General features: G+C 36.1%; 1 protein-coding gene across 3 annotated transcripts in view; it reads left to right on the top strand.

The window, feature by feature from the left end:
* The window catches only part of LOC123309128, a 58,639-nt gene that overhangs the window by 14,801 nt on the left and 27,290 nt on the right, over positions 1-16,548 (top strand). For all 3 annotated transcript variants that reach the window (XM_044892047.1, XM_044892046.1, XM_044892045.1), the window contains exon 3: positions 14,437-14,638. In XM_044892047.1, the coding sequence (XP_044747982.1) occupies positions 14,437-14,638 (202 nt within the window). The remainder of the gene's footprint in view (positions 1-14,436; positions 14,639-16,548) is intronic.

The raw sequence follows: 16,548 nt of genomic DNA, 5'->3' as shown, positions 1-16,548 counted from the left end.
ATTTTTTTTTTTTCTTTTTTTTTTTGTCTTCTTCTTTTTGTAGATTTATTCCCGGTAACGGGATACAGCAATGAATGAATGAATATTCTTCAACAAAAATCATCTTGCATCAATATACGTAAAAGGAATTAAAGAAAGTTTCAATCAAGATGAACTTCACCTTTGAACAAAAATTTCACATGAATAAACAATTAGCAGGATAACTGGAGCGTATTTGTAGCTGTTCATCTTAATGCATTGATAAAATAATAATAATTAGGTATTTATTGGTACCTTAAGACATTTACAATGTATAGGACAAGTCAAATGAAAAATAGAAAAATCAATTTTCGGGAACTTATTCTACGATGACATTCATCGAAAATCCTATAGTAAACTTTTCGCATTAATTCACTCGAACATAAAATTCTCAAATGACACCACTTTTTTGGGTCTCCCAATAGAGGGAAATTCTTTGTCATCCTCTTCATCCACAATCTTTCTGATTGTGGAAATATTCAGCTGAAATATAAATCGTTCAGATTCAGATGAAACATTATATAAATTCTCTATTCTCTTAAGCCCGTTTGCAACAGCCTAGAATTCTCTGGAGAATTCTCTACAAAATTCTCGCAAGAAAACGGCAGAGATTATTTAGTACGCAACTGAACAGAGAATTCTACCGAAAGTGCGTATGTAACGATACATAATTCACGGCGCATGAAATCTCTAGTAAATTTTCTAGAGAATTCTCGGCTGTTGCAAACGGGCTTAAAGCCCGTTACATTACATTGAATATGTTTGCTACTGTCTGATACATTGTAGCTATTAGAATATCACTATTTGAATGAGCGGACCTGAATTCTAAGTAGCACTTTCTGAAATCCTGTCCCTTTTTTCAATCACTTTCGGCATTTTCGTAATATTAATTGAGTTGTGTAATATTAGTTGAGTTGTGGCAACGGCGTTATGACATTAACGACATTTTATGAGTGCCAACCCTACTCCGTTCTAGTTACAAAAACTCGAGATAATTATTTCATGGCCAACCGACTGCTAAAATAAATGTGAATGCAGTATACGTACTTTTGGTAGAATTCAATTGCATACAAAATAATCTCTGCCGTTTTCTTGCCAAAATTTTGTATTTTTGTATTTTTTGAATTCTCCAGAGAATTCTCGGCTGTTGCAAACGGGCTTAAGCGAGGGCTTAAGCTTTAAACCACCTCGTCTTGTCATTTTAAAATTGAAAAAAAATTTTTTTTTTTCGTTTGTTGATCAATTTGTATAGAAAGCAAACAACAATAGGTCAGTTTGCTGAATATTTCTATTGGGTTTGGGAATAAGTTCTTAGGGTTTTTCAAGGACTTTGTTGTGAACGAATATCAATAATAATAACAACAAATTAATCAATTACGTTTTCGCGGTTGCTGTTTACGATATTCTCGCATCTCTCGACAAAATTTTCGATGCCGTTTCACCAAAAATTACTCTGTCTGGTTTTGGTACCGAAGACGTGTTAAGGTCCTCATTGTCGAATGGCAATGATTCAATGGGGTGCGAAAAAGATAGTAATCCATTCCACCGATGTGCAATATCCAGAGAATACGGCGGATGTTGAAGTACCTCCTATTTGAGCCCTTGGAATGCGTCTTTGATGACTTCTGCAACATGGGGGTCTGGCATTGTCATGAAGAAGTATGGTTTGGCCCTGTCTATGGGGTCTGTTCAGTAGAATAGCCTCTTTCACGCATTTGATTCCGTCTGCGAAGTTTTTGTAGGTTCTATATTTGTTATCGGAATTTTAATTCGTTAAAATTCTCAAAGTTGGTGTTCATCCTAAGTGTCCAGAGAATTTCTCGTTGGTACTGCAGAAAACATCAGGTGAGCTTATTTTTCGTATCTCTTTTCTGATTTTTATCATAGCGTATAAAACATTCGACTTTATACCATAGTTTTATATTAGACTATTTTAGTGAAGATTTCTGAATATTTTATTATTTTGAGATTTTTGATTATAAAACCATGTCGGAAACCTCAGATAATGAGGGCTCCTACATGGAAGCGACCGATGCTGAAGAGTTCAGCGAAGGCGAACACGAGGAGCTTGTAAAGCTCAGAGAAGAAAATGGGCAGTTGAAAGCTCAAATAGTCAAACTGACTGAAACTGTGTCACAGTTGGTCGGTGAGATGCGCCTATTGAGGGAGGAAATGACCCGCAACAATATGACGAAACCTCCCACGTACGCCGCAATCACAAAGCCGGTACAGGGTTCCAAGAATAATTCCCTTATAGGAACTGTTTCACAACCCGAAACAAGGAAAAATGATACAACCCAAGTCGCGAAGGCCCCAAACGCGCCCCCAACTAAACGCGCGCGAAAAGAAAGCTCCTCTTCTGATGAGGAGACTGTCAAGAAGGCAATGGAAGTGCCTAAAAAAGATAAAATTCCACCCATCACGATGATGGGCACCTCAGATTGGGTAGAGATATCTAAAGCTCTCTACACAAAAAGGATAAATTACAACCGTGCAACTACAGTTAAAGACGGTATAAAAATCATCGCGTCAACCGTAGATGATTTTAGAAAAATCACGAAATTCTTCGAGCAGCGTGGTAAAGAATTTTTTACCTACCAAATGGAGGAGGAGAAGAAGATATATGCCGTTATTAGGCATTTACCAATCGACGCTGATCTTGCGTTGATTAAGGACGACCTGATATTCCAGGGAATAACAGACGCTGAGGTGTCCAGAATGACATCGAACAAGACAAAGAAACAAATACCTCTCTACCTGGTTAAAACCCAGAAAAAGGAAATATTCGAAGTGAAGCGACTCTACAACCTCTGTATTGTGGTTGAGCATAAAAAGAGGCCTGAAAGTCCAAGCCAGTGCTTTAGGTGCCAAAGGTACGGGCATGCACAAAACAAATGCTCCTTCCCGTGGAGATGCGTAAAGTGCTCAGGAAGCCACAGCAGCAATGACTGCACACTCACCAGAAAAGGTGAAGAGAGAAATGCCACATGCGTCTTATGTGGAGAAGAGGGCCATCCAGCTAGCTACAAAGGATGTAGCGAGTTCAAGTTGGTGACCAGAAAGAAAAATTCCCGAAAATCAGTTGAACAGAAAAAGAAGGCAACAAAAACAACAACTTCTGAACAAAAAATTCAGGAAGTAGCGAAGACCCAACCTACAGAGCAGGAAAAGAAGAGGGAGACTCCGAAACCCGTCCAGAAAAAAGAAGGACAGAAAAAGCTTACAATGAAACAAGCTGTGAACAGTCAACAAGATAAGAAAAAGATATCTGAATCAGCCGATGATTTAGATATCTTCACAGAAAAAATTTTCAACAAGATAATGTTGAAAATTGAGAGGGAAATGGAGAAAAAACTCCAAGCATTATTCAGTAAACTGAATTAATGGACCTTACGGATATTAGGAAGAAATCCCTCAAGATAATCTCGTGGAACATAAACGGGATCAACACTCGGAAAGCCGAGATAGAACAAATAATATCAGAAAGACAACCTGATATTATAGCCCTACAGGAAACAAGAATAAACCGGAACAGAAGACTGAATTTCATGAATTATGAAACATATAGATGTGACAGAATTACAAACACCGGAGGAGGAGTAGCAATATTGGTGAGAACAGATCTGAAACACTACTTTAAAAGTAGATCCGACGAAACACAAGGAAAAACAGAAAAAGTGACGATTGTTGCCGAATTAAATCGGCAAAGAGTCGAAATAACCTCGGCGTATAAGCCACCACAAAACAATCTATTGGAAGAAGAGATAAACAACATGTTGGAAGGATCAAACCCGAAAATCTCCATCGGAGATTTCAACTGTAAATCCCCATTATGGAATAGCATAACAGAGAATAGAAATGGCAAAAAACTCAAGGATTTCGCCGAAAAACAAAATGCCATAGTTATTGGACCAGAGCTACCGACATATCTTGCTTTTGGAAGAGGAATACCAGATGTAATAGATATCGCGATATTGAAAAATATAAGTCAAGAATTCTCGATTGAAACTTTGGAAGATGGAACCTCAAACCACAATCCCGTGGAATTGACAATTGGAGAAGAACCAAGAGAAAAACTGTTGGAAATAAGAGAATATACCAATTGGACTAAATACAGCCATTTAATACAATCGGAAATAACAGAAATTCCAACAATAAACACTCCAGACGATCTGGAATGTGCGGTTGATAAACTGGAAGAGATTATATTGAAAGCTTACGAAAAAAGCACGAGAAGAGTGAAGAGACCAGCTCCAAGTCATCCGCATGGCGATACGCCTAAAGAAGTAAAAGATCTTATACAAGAAAATCGAAGACTAAGAAGAATATATAGGATGAACAAAAATGATCTGAATAGAAGGAACCTCAACCGACATAGCCAAGTTCTGAAAAATGCCCTGAAAGATCTAAGAACAAGCAGATGGAACAAAAGGGTGCAAGAACTGAATACAATCGATCATTCTGCATGGAGAATGCAAAAAAGCCTACGAGGAGAAAAGACTAAAATTCCACCCCTACACGGAGAAAGGGGAATGGCTTATACCAATACTGATAAGGCAGATGCATTGGCGGACTCGATCGAACGAGAATCGAGAATAAATTACAGGATAGACGACGATAATGAAGATTTGGAAGAACTGGTTGAAGAAAATGATGAAGAAATGGATGAATTACCAGCGACTGCTGAAATAGACAAGCCAACATCGCCAAATGAAATCAGGGAAATAATAAGAAGTTTGAAGAAGAGGAAAGCTCCCGGAAGCGATAAAATAACGAATGTTATGTTAAAGAAATTACCTAGAAAAGGTATAGCCGCTCTAACAAATATCGCGAATGGAATTATGAGGACAGAACACTACCCAGAAAAATGGAAAACAGCAGAAGTCATAGTATTCAATAAACCATTCAAAGAGAAGAAGTTTCCACAAAACTACAGACCGATAAGTCTACTGTCGGCTTTAGGAAAAGTAGTAGAAAGAATTATCGCCACGAGGCTAAATGAGGAAACCGAAAATCTGGAACTAATTCCACCAGAACAGTTCGGATTCAGAAGAGAGCATTCAACAGAACAACAATTATTGAGGCTCACAGAGTACATAACAGAGGGATTCCAAAATAAACAAGCTACAGGTCTTGTTTTACTAGACGTCGCCAGAGCATTCGACAGAGTATGGCATGAAGGATTAATATATAAGATGAGATGTGCTGGATATTCGATCAAAATATGCAAGTTGATACGGAATTATCTCAAAAATAGAAGATTTAACGTGAAAGTGGGAGGAGAATGCTCCTCAACAAGAGATATAGAGGCTGGAGTACCCCAAGGATCAGTACTTGGGCCACTTCTGTACAACATATACATCCACGATATTCCGAAAAATCCAAGAACCATGCTAACGTTATATGCTGACGACACAGGCATAGCAACTCGACACCGAAACCCTGAAATAATAGAACGAGTTCTACAAGAGTCGATTGACGAAACAAATGACTGGTGCATAAAGTGGAAAATCAAGCTCAATGGACAAAAGAGCCAAGCAATATTACTACAGAAGAGAAGACTGCGACCCACAACGAAACTGGATGTTGACGGCGAAGAAATCGACTGGAAAAATGAAGCCAAATATTTAGGAATAACGCTTGACAAAGGACTTACTTGGAAAAGTCATATCAAACAAGCAATCGACAAAACGAAAGCAGCGATGAATAGACTCTATCCTCTGATAGGAAGAAGAAGCCACATGTCGAAAGAGACAAAATTGAAGATAATCAAAGCCGTTGCTAGGCCTCAACTGACTTATGGATCAGTTGCCTGGGGTTTCGCGGCAAAGAGCCATATCAAAAAAATTCAGGCCACTGAAAACAAGCTGCTACGATGTGCAATAGATGCACCTTGGTTTGTCAGGAATAGACAGATTTATAAGGACCTGAAATGGGAAACCATAACGGAATTCATGAACAGAAAAGCAGAGAAATTATTCGAAACAGCGAAAAACCATCCGAATCAAGAACTCAGGAGACTAGTGGACTACGACCCAGAGGAAGACAAAAGGAGAATGCGAATTTACCGAAGGAGACCAAGAGATCAATTAAAAAGAGATTAAAATAACAACAGAAACTTATTGAAAAATTCAATAAAGTGTTAATCCAATAGAGGATAAACACATAAATCCCAGCACGATAGTGTGCGAGAAGAAAACCGATCAAGAGATGAACGGTTTATAGGCAAATGCCCGGAACCAAAATTCAAGAAGCAGTAGGGTTTTTAGTGGGTCTCGAGCTCAGGAGAGTGAGAAACCCCACACTGTTCCCCCTCAGGAGATGAGGGTGGTTCGTCTGTCTTGCAGATTTTCCCCCTGCTACATCAAAAAAAAAAAAAAAAAAAAAAAAAAAAAACCTCTTTCACGCATTTGATTGGTCTATGTTGAGTCCCTTGTTGACCATGAACATGCTCTCCTAGTTCCACCTTACGCAGTCTTCTTTGGATAGAGGCAGGCTCGACTCTCGGCTTTGACATATTTCCTTCTTTGTTTCATATTTGTATACAGGCACCATTACCTATCTCTTGTGACGATGTGGTAAAAAAAGTGCTGTAAGAACGCGTGTTCATCGTTGGCGGGCGAGATGTTGCGAAATTCTCCTCAATTTGGGGTATCACAGCATATGCAAGCTTAAACTGAATAATTATGAGTTTCATTCAGGAATTTTTCAAATGCACCGCGAAAACTATTCAAAATCATCCTTCAAATATGAGGTTTTAATTTTAAATCCTTTCGTTGCTAGATAACGATTTGGCAACAGCGCCTACTAGAAAATAAAAAGAACAATGGCTTGTTTATGAAATAACAGCTGTTGATTTACAGCCATCATAAGGCGCGTACTCACTGTCGAGCCTCAACAGCAACCGGCCATAAAAACCCCATAAAATTTTACGACCTTCCCCGTTTGTTGCAGACTTCATAGACAGCCATCTTTGTCTATCTTATCAAGATAGTGTATTTGTTGTCCATTATTATCAACTCATATTTCAGTCGATATTGCCAACTTGTGCAATAGAAACCAAACACTTCAAATTTTAAACACTTATTTTTATTTTTGATTTTTAAGTACCTAATTAAAATATTTTTTGGGAAACGGCTGAAATGGTTATTTTTAAATGTGACGTTTCAAAGATATTTCATAAAAAATACATCATTTTCGTCAGAAGGAGTATTCCCTATTGGGAATTCCAAACAAGCAATACGCCTCCTGGTGTCAATTTCTGTGAATAAAAAGTTACACTTTTGTTTGTTTACATCGAGAAACGGAGAATATTTTGGTGTTTCAATAAGAGTTTTCATAAAAAATATATTTTAATCTGTTCAAAATATCTTGCTCTATCTCGTGACAATGGGGAAAGCTTAGTGAAGTTTTCATAATTTGCAAATCTTCGATTACGACAATCTTGTGAAGATGTCAGTTTTCCACGATAAAATGAACGTTTAGTCAATGTTTAAGGACCTATGGATCTTGTCCTTATAGCAAAAAAATCACTTCTGATTTCCAGTTCAACTTGGACAAGTTTTCTTTAGCATCAATGTTGCAATTTTTGGCCATTGTATATAATGGAGACATAGTTGTGGCTCTCTCAATATAATCAATTTCCTTCTATTATGATCGTGTAAAGAGCCAAGAAGTTCGGATTAAAAAATTATTGCACTCTGCAACTGATTCAGAATTTTTTTCATAAATACTAATACTTCAAAACAGTAATTCACCTAAAATTGATAATAATTTACAAACTTGAATACAGTTTCGACAACAAATCTTCAAAATTGAGAAAAATAAACTATAAACTGAGAAAAAAGGATTTATTTGACCAAGATCTCAAAATCCCCTTCAAAATGATCGTTTTATGATCGGAATTCATTTTCCTCCTTCAATAATACGTTCTCCACCGAATTGAACTCAATGTTATGGGGTATTTCAGGCTTATTCGTTCTAAGACACCCTTTATAAAATTTGTGAATTTTGAATATCTACTAATGAAGATGGGAAATATGTTGAAAATGTCAATGAAAGTTGCTCAAAATGCTGGAAACTTCGCTCGAGCCACTAGACGAGTAGCATTTGTGAAATTAAAGCGCATTTTCCTGCGTTTGGGATAATTTTCATTGATAGGTGATTCTTGAAGGTGAGTTGAAACATTTTTAGGACGATTGGATTATTCTGAGCCTTAGGGAGAGGAGGTAGATTCGATATAAATTAGGATGAATAATTCGCTGATATGGACCTAATTCAATTTTTTTGTTGCTCATTTCCACAGTTTCATTATTGCATAATATGAAAAACAAAAAATGATTCTCGGAACTGAACCAGCTAAGCTTCTACCTAAATAATGATTACGACCTCATTTCACGGACTACTCACAAACATCCGAGTGGCCTGCGTGAATTAACGACCAGTTAACCATAGATTACATGTCCGAGAACAATGTTCCCAACATGAAGAATGCAAATGTCCCGCCACCCATGACCCCAATTTTACATTTCGTATATAACCACCTACCTACAATACCTTGTTGATTACGAACGAACGTGAGAATTTCTTAATTGTAACAATATCTCATCAGTAAGTCAATAATAACGTTAATGTTTATCGTACTCATCACAGATTACACAATTTACGTGCAATTTGAATCACGTAGTTCCGTGATCGAAATCCAGATTACCTACGATGTTTTGTTGAGAAATATTGCGAGTTCTTGTTGAAGATCAGAATCTTCGGCACCTTTCTATACAGGGTGTCCCAGAGTAGCTATCACAAACTAACAGGTACGTCGGTAATCAAGGTGCTTAGCGGAAGCTAAGGATATATTGGAGACACTGAAGTGAGTCAGAAAAATCAATTTGTAAAGGGACTATCTCTCTTAATAATCAAGGTACAGAGTGTTTTATTGATATTGTCAATTTCTTCAATTAGCCCATAACTTTCGAACCAGCCTATATATTTTGATGATATTTGGTGCGATAATTCTCTGCAGTAACTTGTAACTTGTTCTGCCGACATAGTAACTGAATTTTTCAGAAAAATCGATGAATAAGGTTCAATAAAAAAAACGCCCCTTTTATCAAAATGTCTTGAATTTGATAAGATATTCAAAAAAAGCAGAAAAAACTAAAGGTTTTCTCGTATTTCTGCATGCGATTTTAATACTCAATAAACCTAATCAAATTTGAATATTATGCAACAACAGAGTAGTAACCAAAATTTCAAGAAAATTTAATTTCATTCTGTATTTATTAATTTTACCAATTTTATTGAATTTTTTGGATCACAAACGTGAAACCAATACTACGAAATGAGAGGTCTGATATTTTAGAAATTAATGTTAAGTTTTCCCAGATTAATCCGCTCATTCCTTGTGTTTCAATTTTGTGACCCAAAAAATAAGGGGCCTGATGAGAGGCTGAAGATTCAATTAAATCTGGAAAATTGCTTAGAGCGGAATAAAATTGTGTTTTATAAAATTTTGGTTAGTGTGATGTCTGAAAATTCAGATTCTTCTAGGATTATTGAGTACTGAAATCGCATGCGGTACCAGAAATACCTTGTCCCTCTAGCTTTTTTCTCCTTTTCTCGAATATCATATCAGATATAAGGAATTATGATAAACAGTGTTTCTTCTTTGGATTCAATCTTATTGAAAACTGATTTTTTTGTAGGAACTGAAAAAAAAACGGTCACCGTGTCAGTACTTGTTGCGGAGAATGAACGTACCAAATATCATCAAAATATACAGGGTGTCCCAGAACTCAACGTCAAGCCGAAACGGGCTGACAGGATTGATTGTAACCATCATAATAATTACACAATTGCCCCAAGTTTCTCAGAATTAATACTATTTGTTAAACTATGAAGTTAAAATTTTCAAAATTTGTCGACTTTGATAGGCCCTCCTTTAAAAAAATGTGCCTTGGCAAATGCCATTAAAAGTTGGCGCATTTAATCAGGATTATAAAATGGTATAATACTTGTTAGTTTCATACTGAAACAAAAGAAGAAAAAAATAAAAACCTCGAGTAACCCGATTTTTACTTACCCATTCTACTCAGTCAAAATGTTTTTTATTCGCACTAGTTCTTGGTAGGTTCTTAATTTTACGGCAAAATGATGAGAAAGATGGATAGTGGACATGTTTGCCATGAGCGAGCGAGACTGACGGATGAATTCTCTACAATATATCTCATCAAAATTACACATCTGGTTCGTGAGTTATGTGAGGATCATCGACACCTGTCAGGAATTTCGAAAAGGACCTACGATTATATGTCAAAATGACCTCTTAGAAAAAAGCCCCTTTTGCCCCGCTAAGATATATTTTTAAATAAGTGTATGTATTCAAACTTCCGAAAATGACGAATTTAGCATTTTTGGAAGTAATTCTATACAATGCATTGGCCTAGGCATTGTATAGAATTTCTATACAATTATAGAATGCCTGAAAAAGTCAGGCAATGTATGAGATATTATTCATTCCATATATTGCCTATGTGTTAGGTCTCATTGATGAGGGAAGATGTTGACAATTTAAGAAGCGCATTCGTTCGTTGCGAATTCATTGAATTGGCGGCCGATCAACGAGTGTCTCTGATGTTAATTTTAAATAAAAAGTAAATATTAAACATATCATCTAGGAATGATATTGATCGGGTCAGCAGTCAGTATTAGGTGAAAATATCATCTAGGATCTGAAAACTTAGTAATTTTTGTTCAGAATGGCTTTTCAGATATATCTCTTTCTTCAAAGCTCTATCAAAAGAGGAAATTAAAAAAATTTTTTTTTCAATCATAAAATAATATCAATTACATACGTATAAGAAAACATAATAAATAGTACAGGGTGGGGAAAATTCGTTGTCTACTGAGAGGATCTCGAGAACCGAGCTATTTTCCAGAGAATACGATTCTCCGTTTTTGAGTTATTAGCAAAAAAGGAGATTTTGACGATTTCGAAAAGTTCCCATAACTTTTTTATCTTTGAAGTTGCAGATCTGAAACTTAAACCTTCTACAGACACTTTTTTATGCAGAATCAAAAGACGGGCTCAAAATAATTTTTCATTTCGAATCATTAGGCGGGCTTTCGTTTTTTTAAATGCAAACCTTTTTTATTGAATTTGTTATTTATGAATTGGAAAAAATCTTTTGTCTGTAAATTCTACGTTTGAAAGTGCCTAAGAAGGTTCGAGTTGCAGATCTGTAAGTTCGAAGACAAAAAAGTTATGAGAACTTTTCTAAATCGTCAAAATCTAATTTTTTGCTAATAATTCAAAAACGAAGAATAGTAGGAGGCTACGGTTTTCACCATTTTTTGTTTCTCTGAAAAAGGGCTAGGAAATGTATTATCCGTTTTTGTTCTAGCTCTTATACCTAGTTCTCGAGATCTCCTCAGTAGACAACGAATTGTGCCCACCCTGTAATACCCATTCTGATAAGATAATGAATTCACACCTGAATCATTTCATTTCACACATTCCCGGCAGATCAGCAGGCATTCTATATAATACCTACTAATTGTATACAATGCCTAGGTAAAGTATGAAATGGACAAACGTATTCGTATTATTTCATACATTGCCTAGAAGACCCAGGCATTCTATACATTGCCTAGGCATTGTATAGAATAGAATGTCGGAATTATACACATTGGCGGTAACATTATATACCAATAATATACATAGAATTCTTCGAAATATAAAACAAAAAGGTTTTCTAGTTGAAATAATGAACAAAGCTATAGGATTGTCGGAAATATTTGACGAACTTTCGTGTCCCCTCTCGGTCACGGACCATTTATGTTCAAAGTTTCCAAATTTCGATCGACAATAACCGTAGAGATCTATTTGTCAATAATTCGCTCCGTTGTCGCCCTAGTTCAACTAGTTGCATCTGATCGTTGACCCGCGACATAGAAAAAGTCGAAAGCTAACGACGCGTTCCAAATCGCGGAACCTTTAAGTACTCACCGTCATACATTTCGTACCGTTTGATGGTCCATAATTTTTCCGCTCTGAATTCGCCGGCCTGTGTTGGTCGTTATTATTATTATTGAACTAATTGACGGTTAATTATGCGGTGCAGGTCGTCCAGCTGGGGCACGAGTGGTTTACTTTTGTAGGAACGCACGGAAAAGAATGGACGACGCTGAATATTCATGTGTCGAAAAATTATTGTCAATCGACAGAGAGCCCCAAGATTATTTCAAAATCTAATGGTCACAGAACTGTGGAAAATTTCAAATGAAATTAAGTTTTTTTCAAATCACACATCACATATGCACGCCAATGCTTATGATCATTTTCATTACAGAGTATTTCTCGATGCAGTTTACACTTTGGCTCGGTTGTACAGGGTGGGCAAAATTGGTGGTACCTGAACTACAACTATTTTTTAATAAACTTTTTAGGGTTTTCACTCCCAATCTCTGAAACAAAATCAATTAAAAATGAAATAAACGATTTGCTCCTGCGTAAATTCTTGCACTAATTTTGTGCCATTCATGTTTTTTTTTTTCGAGAAACTAATAATGCCATCAACTGTATGCCTCTATCTTCTTTTGTTTTCGAGTTATAGGCCAAAATTGAAATTTGGGCGATTTCAACTTTGGTCAAATAAGACATGTTAAAATGTTTTATTTTGGCGCATGAGAATAATATGGCAGCAAGTGATGCATATTTCCATCTTTACCCCGAACGTAATAAACCGAATGTTAGGTATTTCAAACAGTTGGCAGATAAGTTTGCTATGTTTGGTTCTTTCAGAAAGGCACGTTATATTAAATATGAAAAAAAAAACAACCAAGATGATATAACATGATGTATAATATAATAAAACATTTTAAATTATCATATTGCTCGTAATTTTCGAATATTTCCATAATGTCGCCAATAATGACTTCGAATTCTAATAAGTAATAACTGACAGTTGTTCTAAACCGAGATCAAACCATGGAGGATTGAATCAAGTATTCAAACGCAAAATAATGATTAAAGAAGGCGTAGAGACATATTATTCTGTGATTCAGCCTACTTAATACTCAATCATTTAAAATCACATACAAACTATATTTTTTATAAAATCTGAACGAATCTGAGTTCGATGTATGATATATTTCTGAATAAGGAAAAAAAGGCGATTCTTTCTAGCTTATTTCAAACGACTGTTTCCAAAAGAAAAAACACAACTTTATGTTATAGCTCAGCAAATATAACTGTTGCAAAAAATCATAGTACGCCACTAGATTGCTATCAAAAAAGTTACTGTATAATGTTTTCATTTCAACATCCTAGCACAAACAGGAACGGAGATAATGACCAAAGTTGAGATGGCCCAAATTACAATTTCGGCCTATAACTCGAAAAAAAAAGAAGATAGAGGAATGCAGTTGATGGCATTATTAGTTTGTCGCAAAAAGACGACATGAATGGCAGAGTCATTTTCCTCTATCTCGTTGGGTAAAAAAGTTGTAGTTCAGGTATCTCCAATTTTGCCCACCCTGTACAGTTCAAACTCGAGAAGAGTTCAACCTGTCAAAGTTGAGCTGGGTTCAAATTTAAACTCAGCTTGAATTTGAACTGTACAACTGGGCCTTAACCTCTGCTATTGTTTCCGAAACAAGACGACTTTAACGAGAAAAACTTAATTACATAAATTTCCCACCGTGTACAACAAGGAGAGCTTGAAAAAAAATACCCTGTGCCAGTTGCTTGAAGACAGGATGGTGGCTTTATACCACTGGAGAAGAAATGTCGAAGTTATTGCTACAATTTGAAGGAAAATAGGCGATTTCATAAAATACAAGATATTTCCATAGCAACGCATTGTATGCGGAAAGAGTCATAGACATCCCGAGGTGTTGAAATGACAATCCTCCCAGCATAATATAAAAACTCTGTAGGGCCTTTACTATTCCCAATTTCTTCGCCAAAAACTGTACTACATTCAAGCTCTGCAGAGCAAGAAGAGATTGAGAGAAGTACTCTGTGCCAGTGGCACACAGGCGAAGGATAATGCTTTGCATCTCGGGGTGAAATTCCAACATCACCAAAGTCAAACTTTGGCAATTTTTCAGCTGTCCTACTTCCTTCTTAGTTTTGTTTGGCCAGTGAATCCCTACTCTAAACAGGTTTTACACAAAACGTTGATGGTGCGATCAACGATCTGGTCCTTGGAAAAAATAAATCACAAATACATTCTCATTGCTGAAAATATCGAAATGAAGGTATTGTGCATCTTTCAAGGAAAATAATAGTTTGATGCGCAAAACTGAATTATCGATTGAAAACAAATCGATACGGATCATTTTGAAACTGACATCAGTAACTTCCATGAGTAAAATTTTGATGATTTTAATTTTCAATACCCTTTTGTGTTGCAGGATATTGACGTCGTTGCCAGTGTACACTCAGCATATACTCGTCCTCCTGTTCGGTACATTCCGTGTGATAGCTTCGAACAGCGAGAAACACTGCACAGGGATGACCAGCGAGGCATTGGGAGTGAGCGTTGCGCCTAGCTTTTTTCATTCTTGCGTTCACGACGGCCGAGTGGCCAAGATGGAGGACGTCATGAAGTTTAAGGTTAGTCTGTTGGTCGAAACCATAGGCATAGAGATGTACGAGTCCAAAATTGACGTACACTAGAAAAAGAAGAAGCGAATGTACGTCCATAGACAACTGTTTAATTTTTCCATTCTCTTCAAACATCTCGCTCATGTTTATTCGGGCATTTAGCTCAATTCATGCTCTATGTTCATGGTTGAACCAAACCAAGCGTGAAAATGAAAAGCACAATCTTTCTCTACTCGTATCATACTCTATATTAGCTTAGGAAGTGACGTTGAATTTTCAAATCTCGTCAACTATGTCATGAGATTCGAATTTTATATTAAACTTTGCAACTGGGTTCAACTATTCATAGAGATAATATATTTAGAGGAGACTAACACCTGATTTTTCCTTCAAATCAACTAAACCTAGACCATTCTTGTTGTGTGTAGATCTCTGTCAAATGAATATAGAGTGCTACCGCAAATACATTGTTATTATGGAAATTATGACCTATTTATCAAGGGTCTTCAGATATTTTCCAATAAAAAATACGCGAATTGTTAGGCTATTGGTTTCTAAAGATATGAAAAATTGCTGATTTACCCTTATAATACCTCTCTTAAATCAATCGGACTGGCAGAAATCTACATTCTGAGTACACCATAGAGAACGTGCTGACATCGAGTCAGTACCGCATAACTCAACCAAACTCTGTCGACTTAATGAAGCAGCGTGTATTTCTTCCCTCCCATAACATTATTCTGCAACTGCTCCTGGAGTCTGATGCTCACAGTTTAACGCCGAAATGCTATGGAAGATAACTGCATATGTCGAACTCACAAAAATCTACATTCTGTGTATACCGATTGATTTAGTTATCTTTCATAGCCTCCATGGCAGGACCATTATAGCAAGAATAGCGATATATAGACTCCATTCACTTTTATAAAAGCACTCGGTTGGCCATGAAATAATTTTCATAAATTTATATTGGGTCCCTGAAATATTACTCCTTTCAATGGAGGCTCCTCTATCTATGATATCTCTATTTCAAGTTGGATTCCAATCAATCACAATATCCTTAATTTCCCTTATAATTTAGAAACGTTGCGTGAATGCAAAATTTGCATTTCATAGAAAGCGTAAATTTGTAGTAGCACCAGAGTTTTTTTTACGAATGTGAACATCACATTTGATTTTTGTCTAATATTTTTCGATTTCTTTACGCTTCGCTGTACAATGCTTTCTCATACAAGGCTGAAGTAAACGTAAGTTGAAAGGAGCCATTCTATTTTCTAATATGTCACCTAGCAACTATGAATTCGAGGTCAGCGATTATTCTGGAGACAGACATAAAATAAAAAAACAGAAATGAAGTGGAAGATATACTATATAAAATTCAAAGTTAAAGGAGTACAAGTCGTTTGGAAAATTATTGATTAAGATTAAGGATGATTCCACTATTTTCCAGGTAAAACTCCAATGAGGGTCAATTTGTATTGAAGATCCATATATTTCGTCAACTATCGTTGACTTCAGGAGCAACTGAATATATATGAAGCTTTAACAAGATTAGACTCTCATTAGAGTTTTGCACCGAAAAATAGTCGAAACACCCTTAATCTAAACTAATAAATTTATAGTAGATTTGTTGCAACATTATTTTTGTTCAGAATTAATCTATGTTTCCTCTAAAATGAGCAGTTTTTATACTTTTTCATTTCTTTCAAATAAGGTCTGATCAATTTACAAGGTGCTTGGAAGTTATGTAATCATTGATTATAAAATTTGTCCAAAATTCAGTCATGCCCTCTGGTTTTTCAATAAGGTTGGGTTCTAGAAATGAGGAGAATAAAAACAAAACAATTAATTTTTTAAACTTTTGTGCCACCTAATTTTCGAAACATCTAGATTTGACTCGAGCTAACAAATGAAAAAGT

The sequence above is a fragment of the Coccinella septempunctata genome, chromosome 3, assembly GCF_907165205.1.
Source record: "Coccinella septempunctata chromosome 3, icCocSept1.1, whole genome shotgun sequence".
In the NCBI taxonomy this organism is placed as follows: Eukaryota; Metazoa; Arthropoda; class Insecta; order Coleoptera; family Coccinellidae; genus Coccinella; species Coccinella septempunctata.
This window is presented reverse-complemented; position numbering and strand designations above follow the sequence as displayed.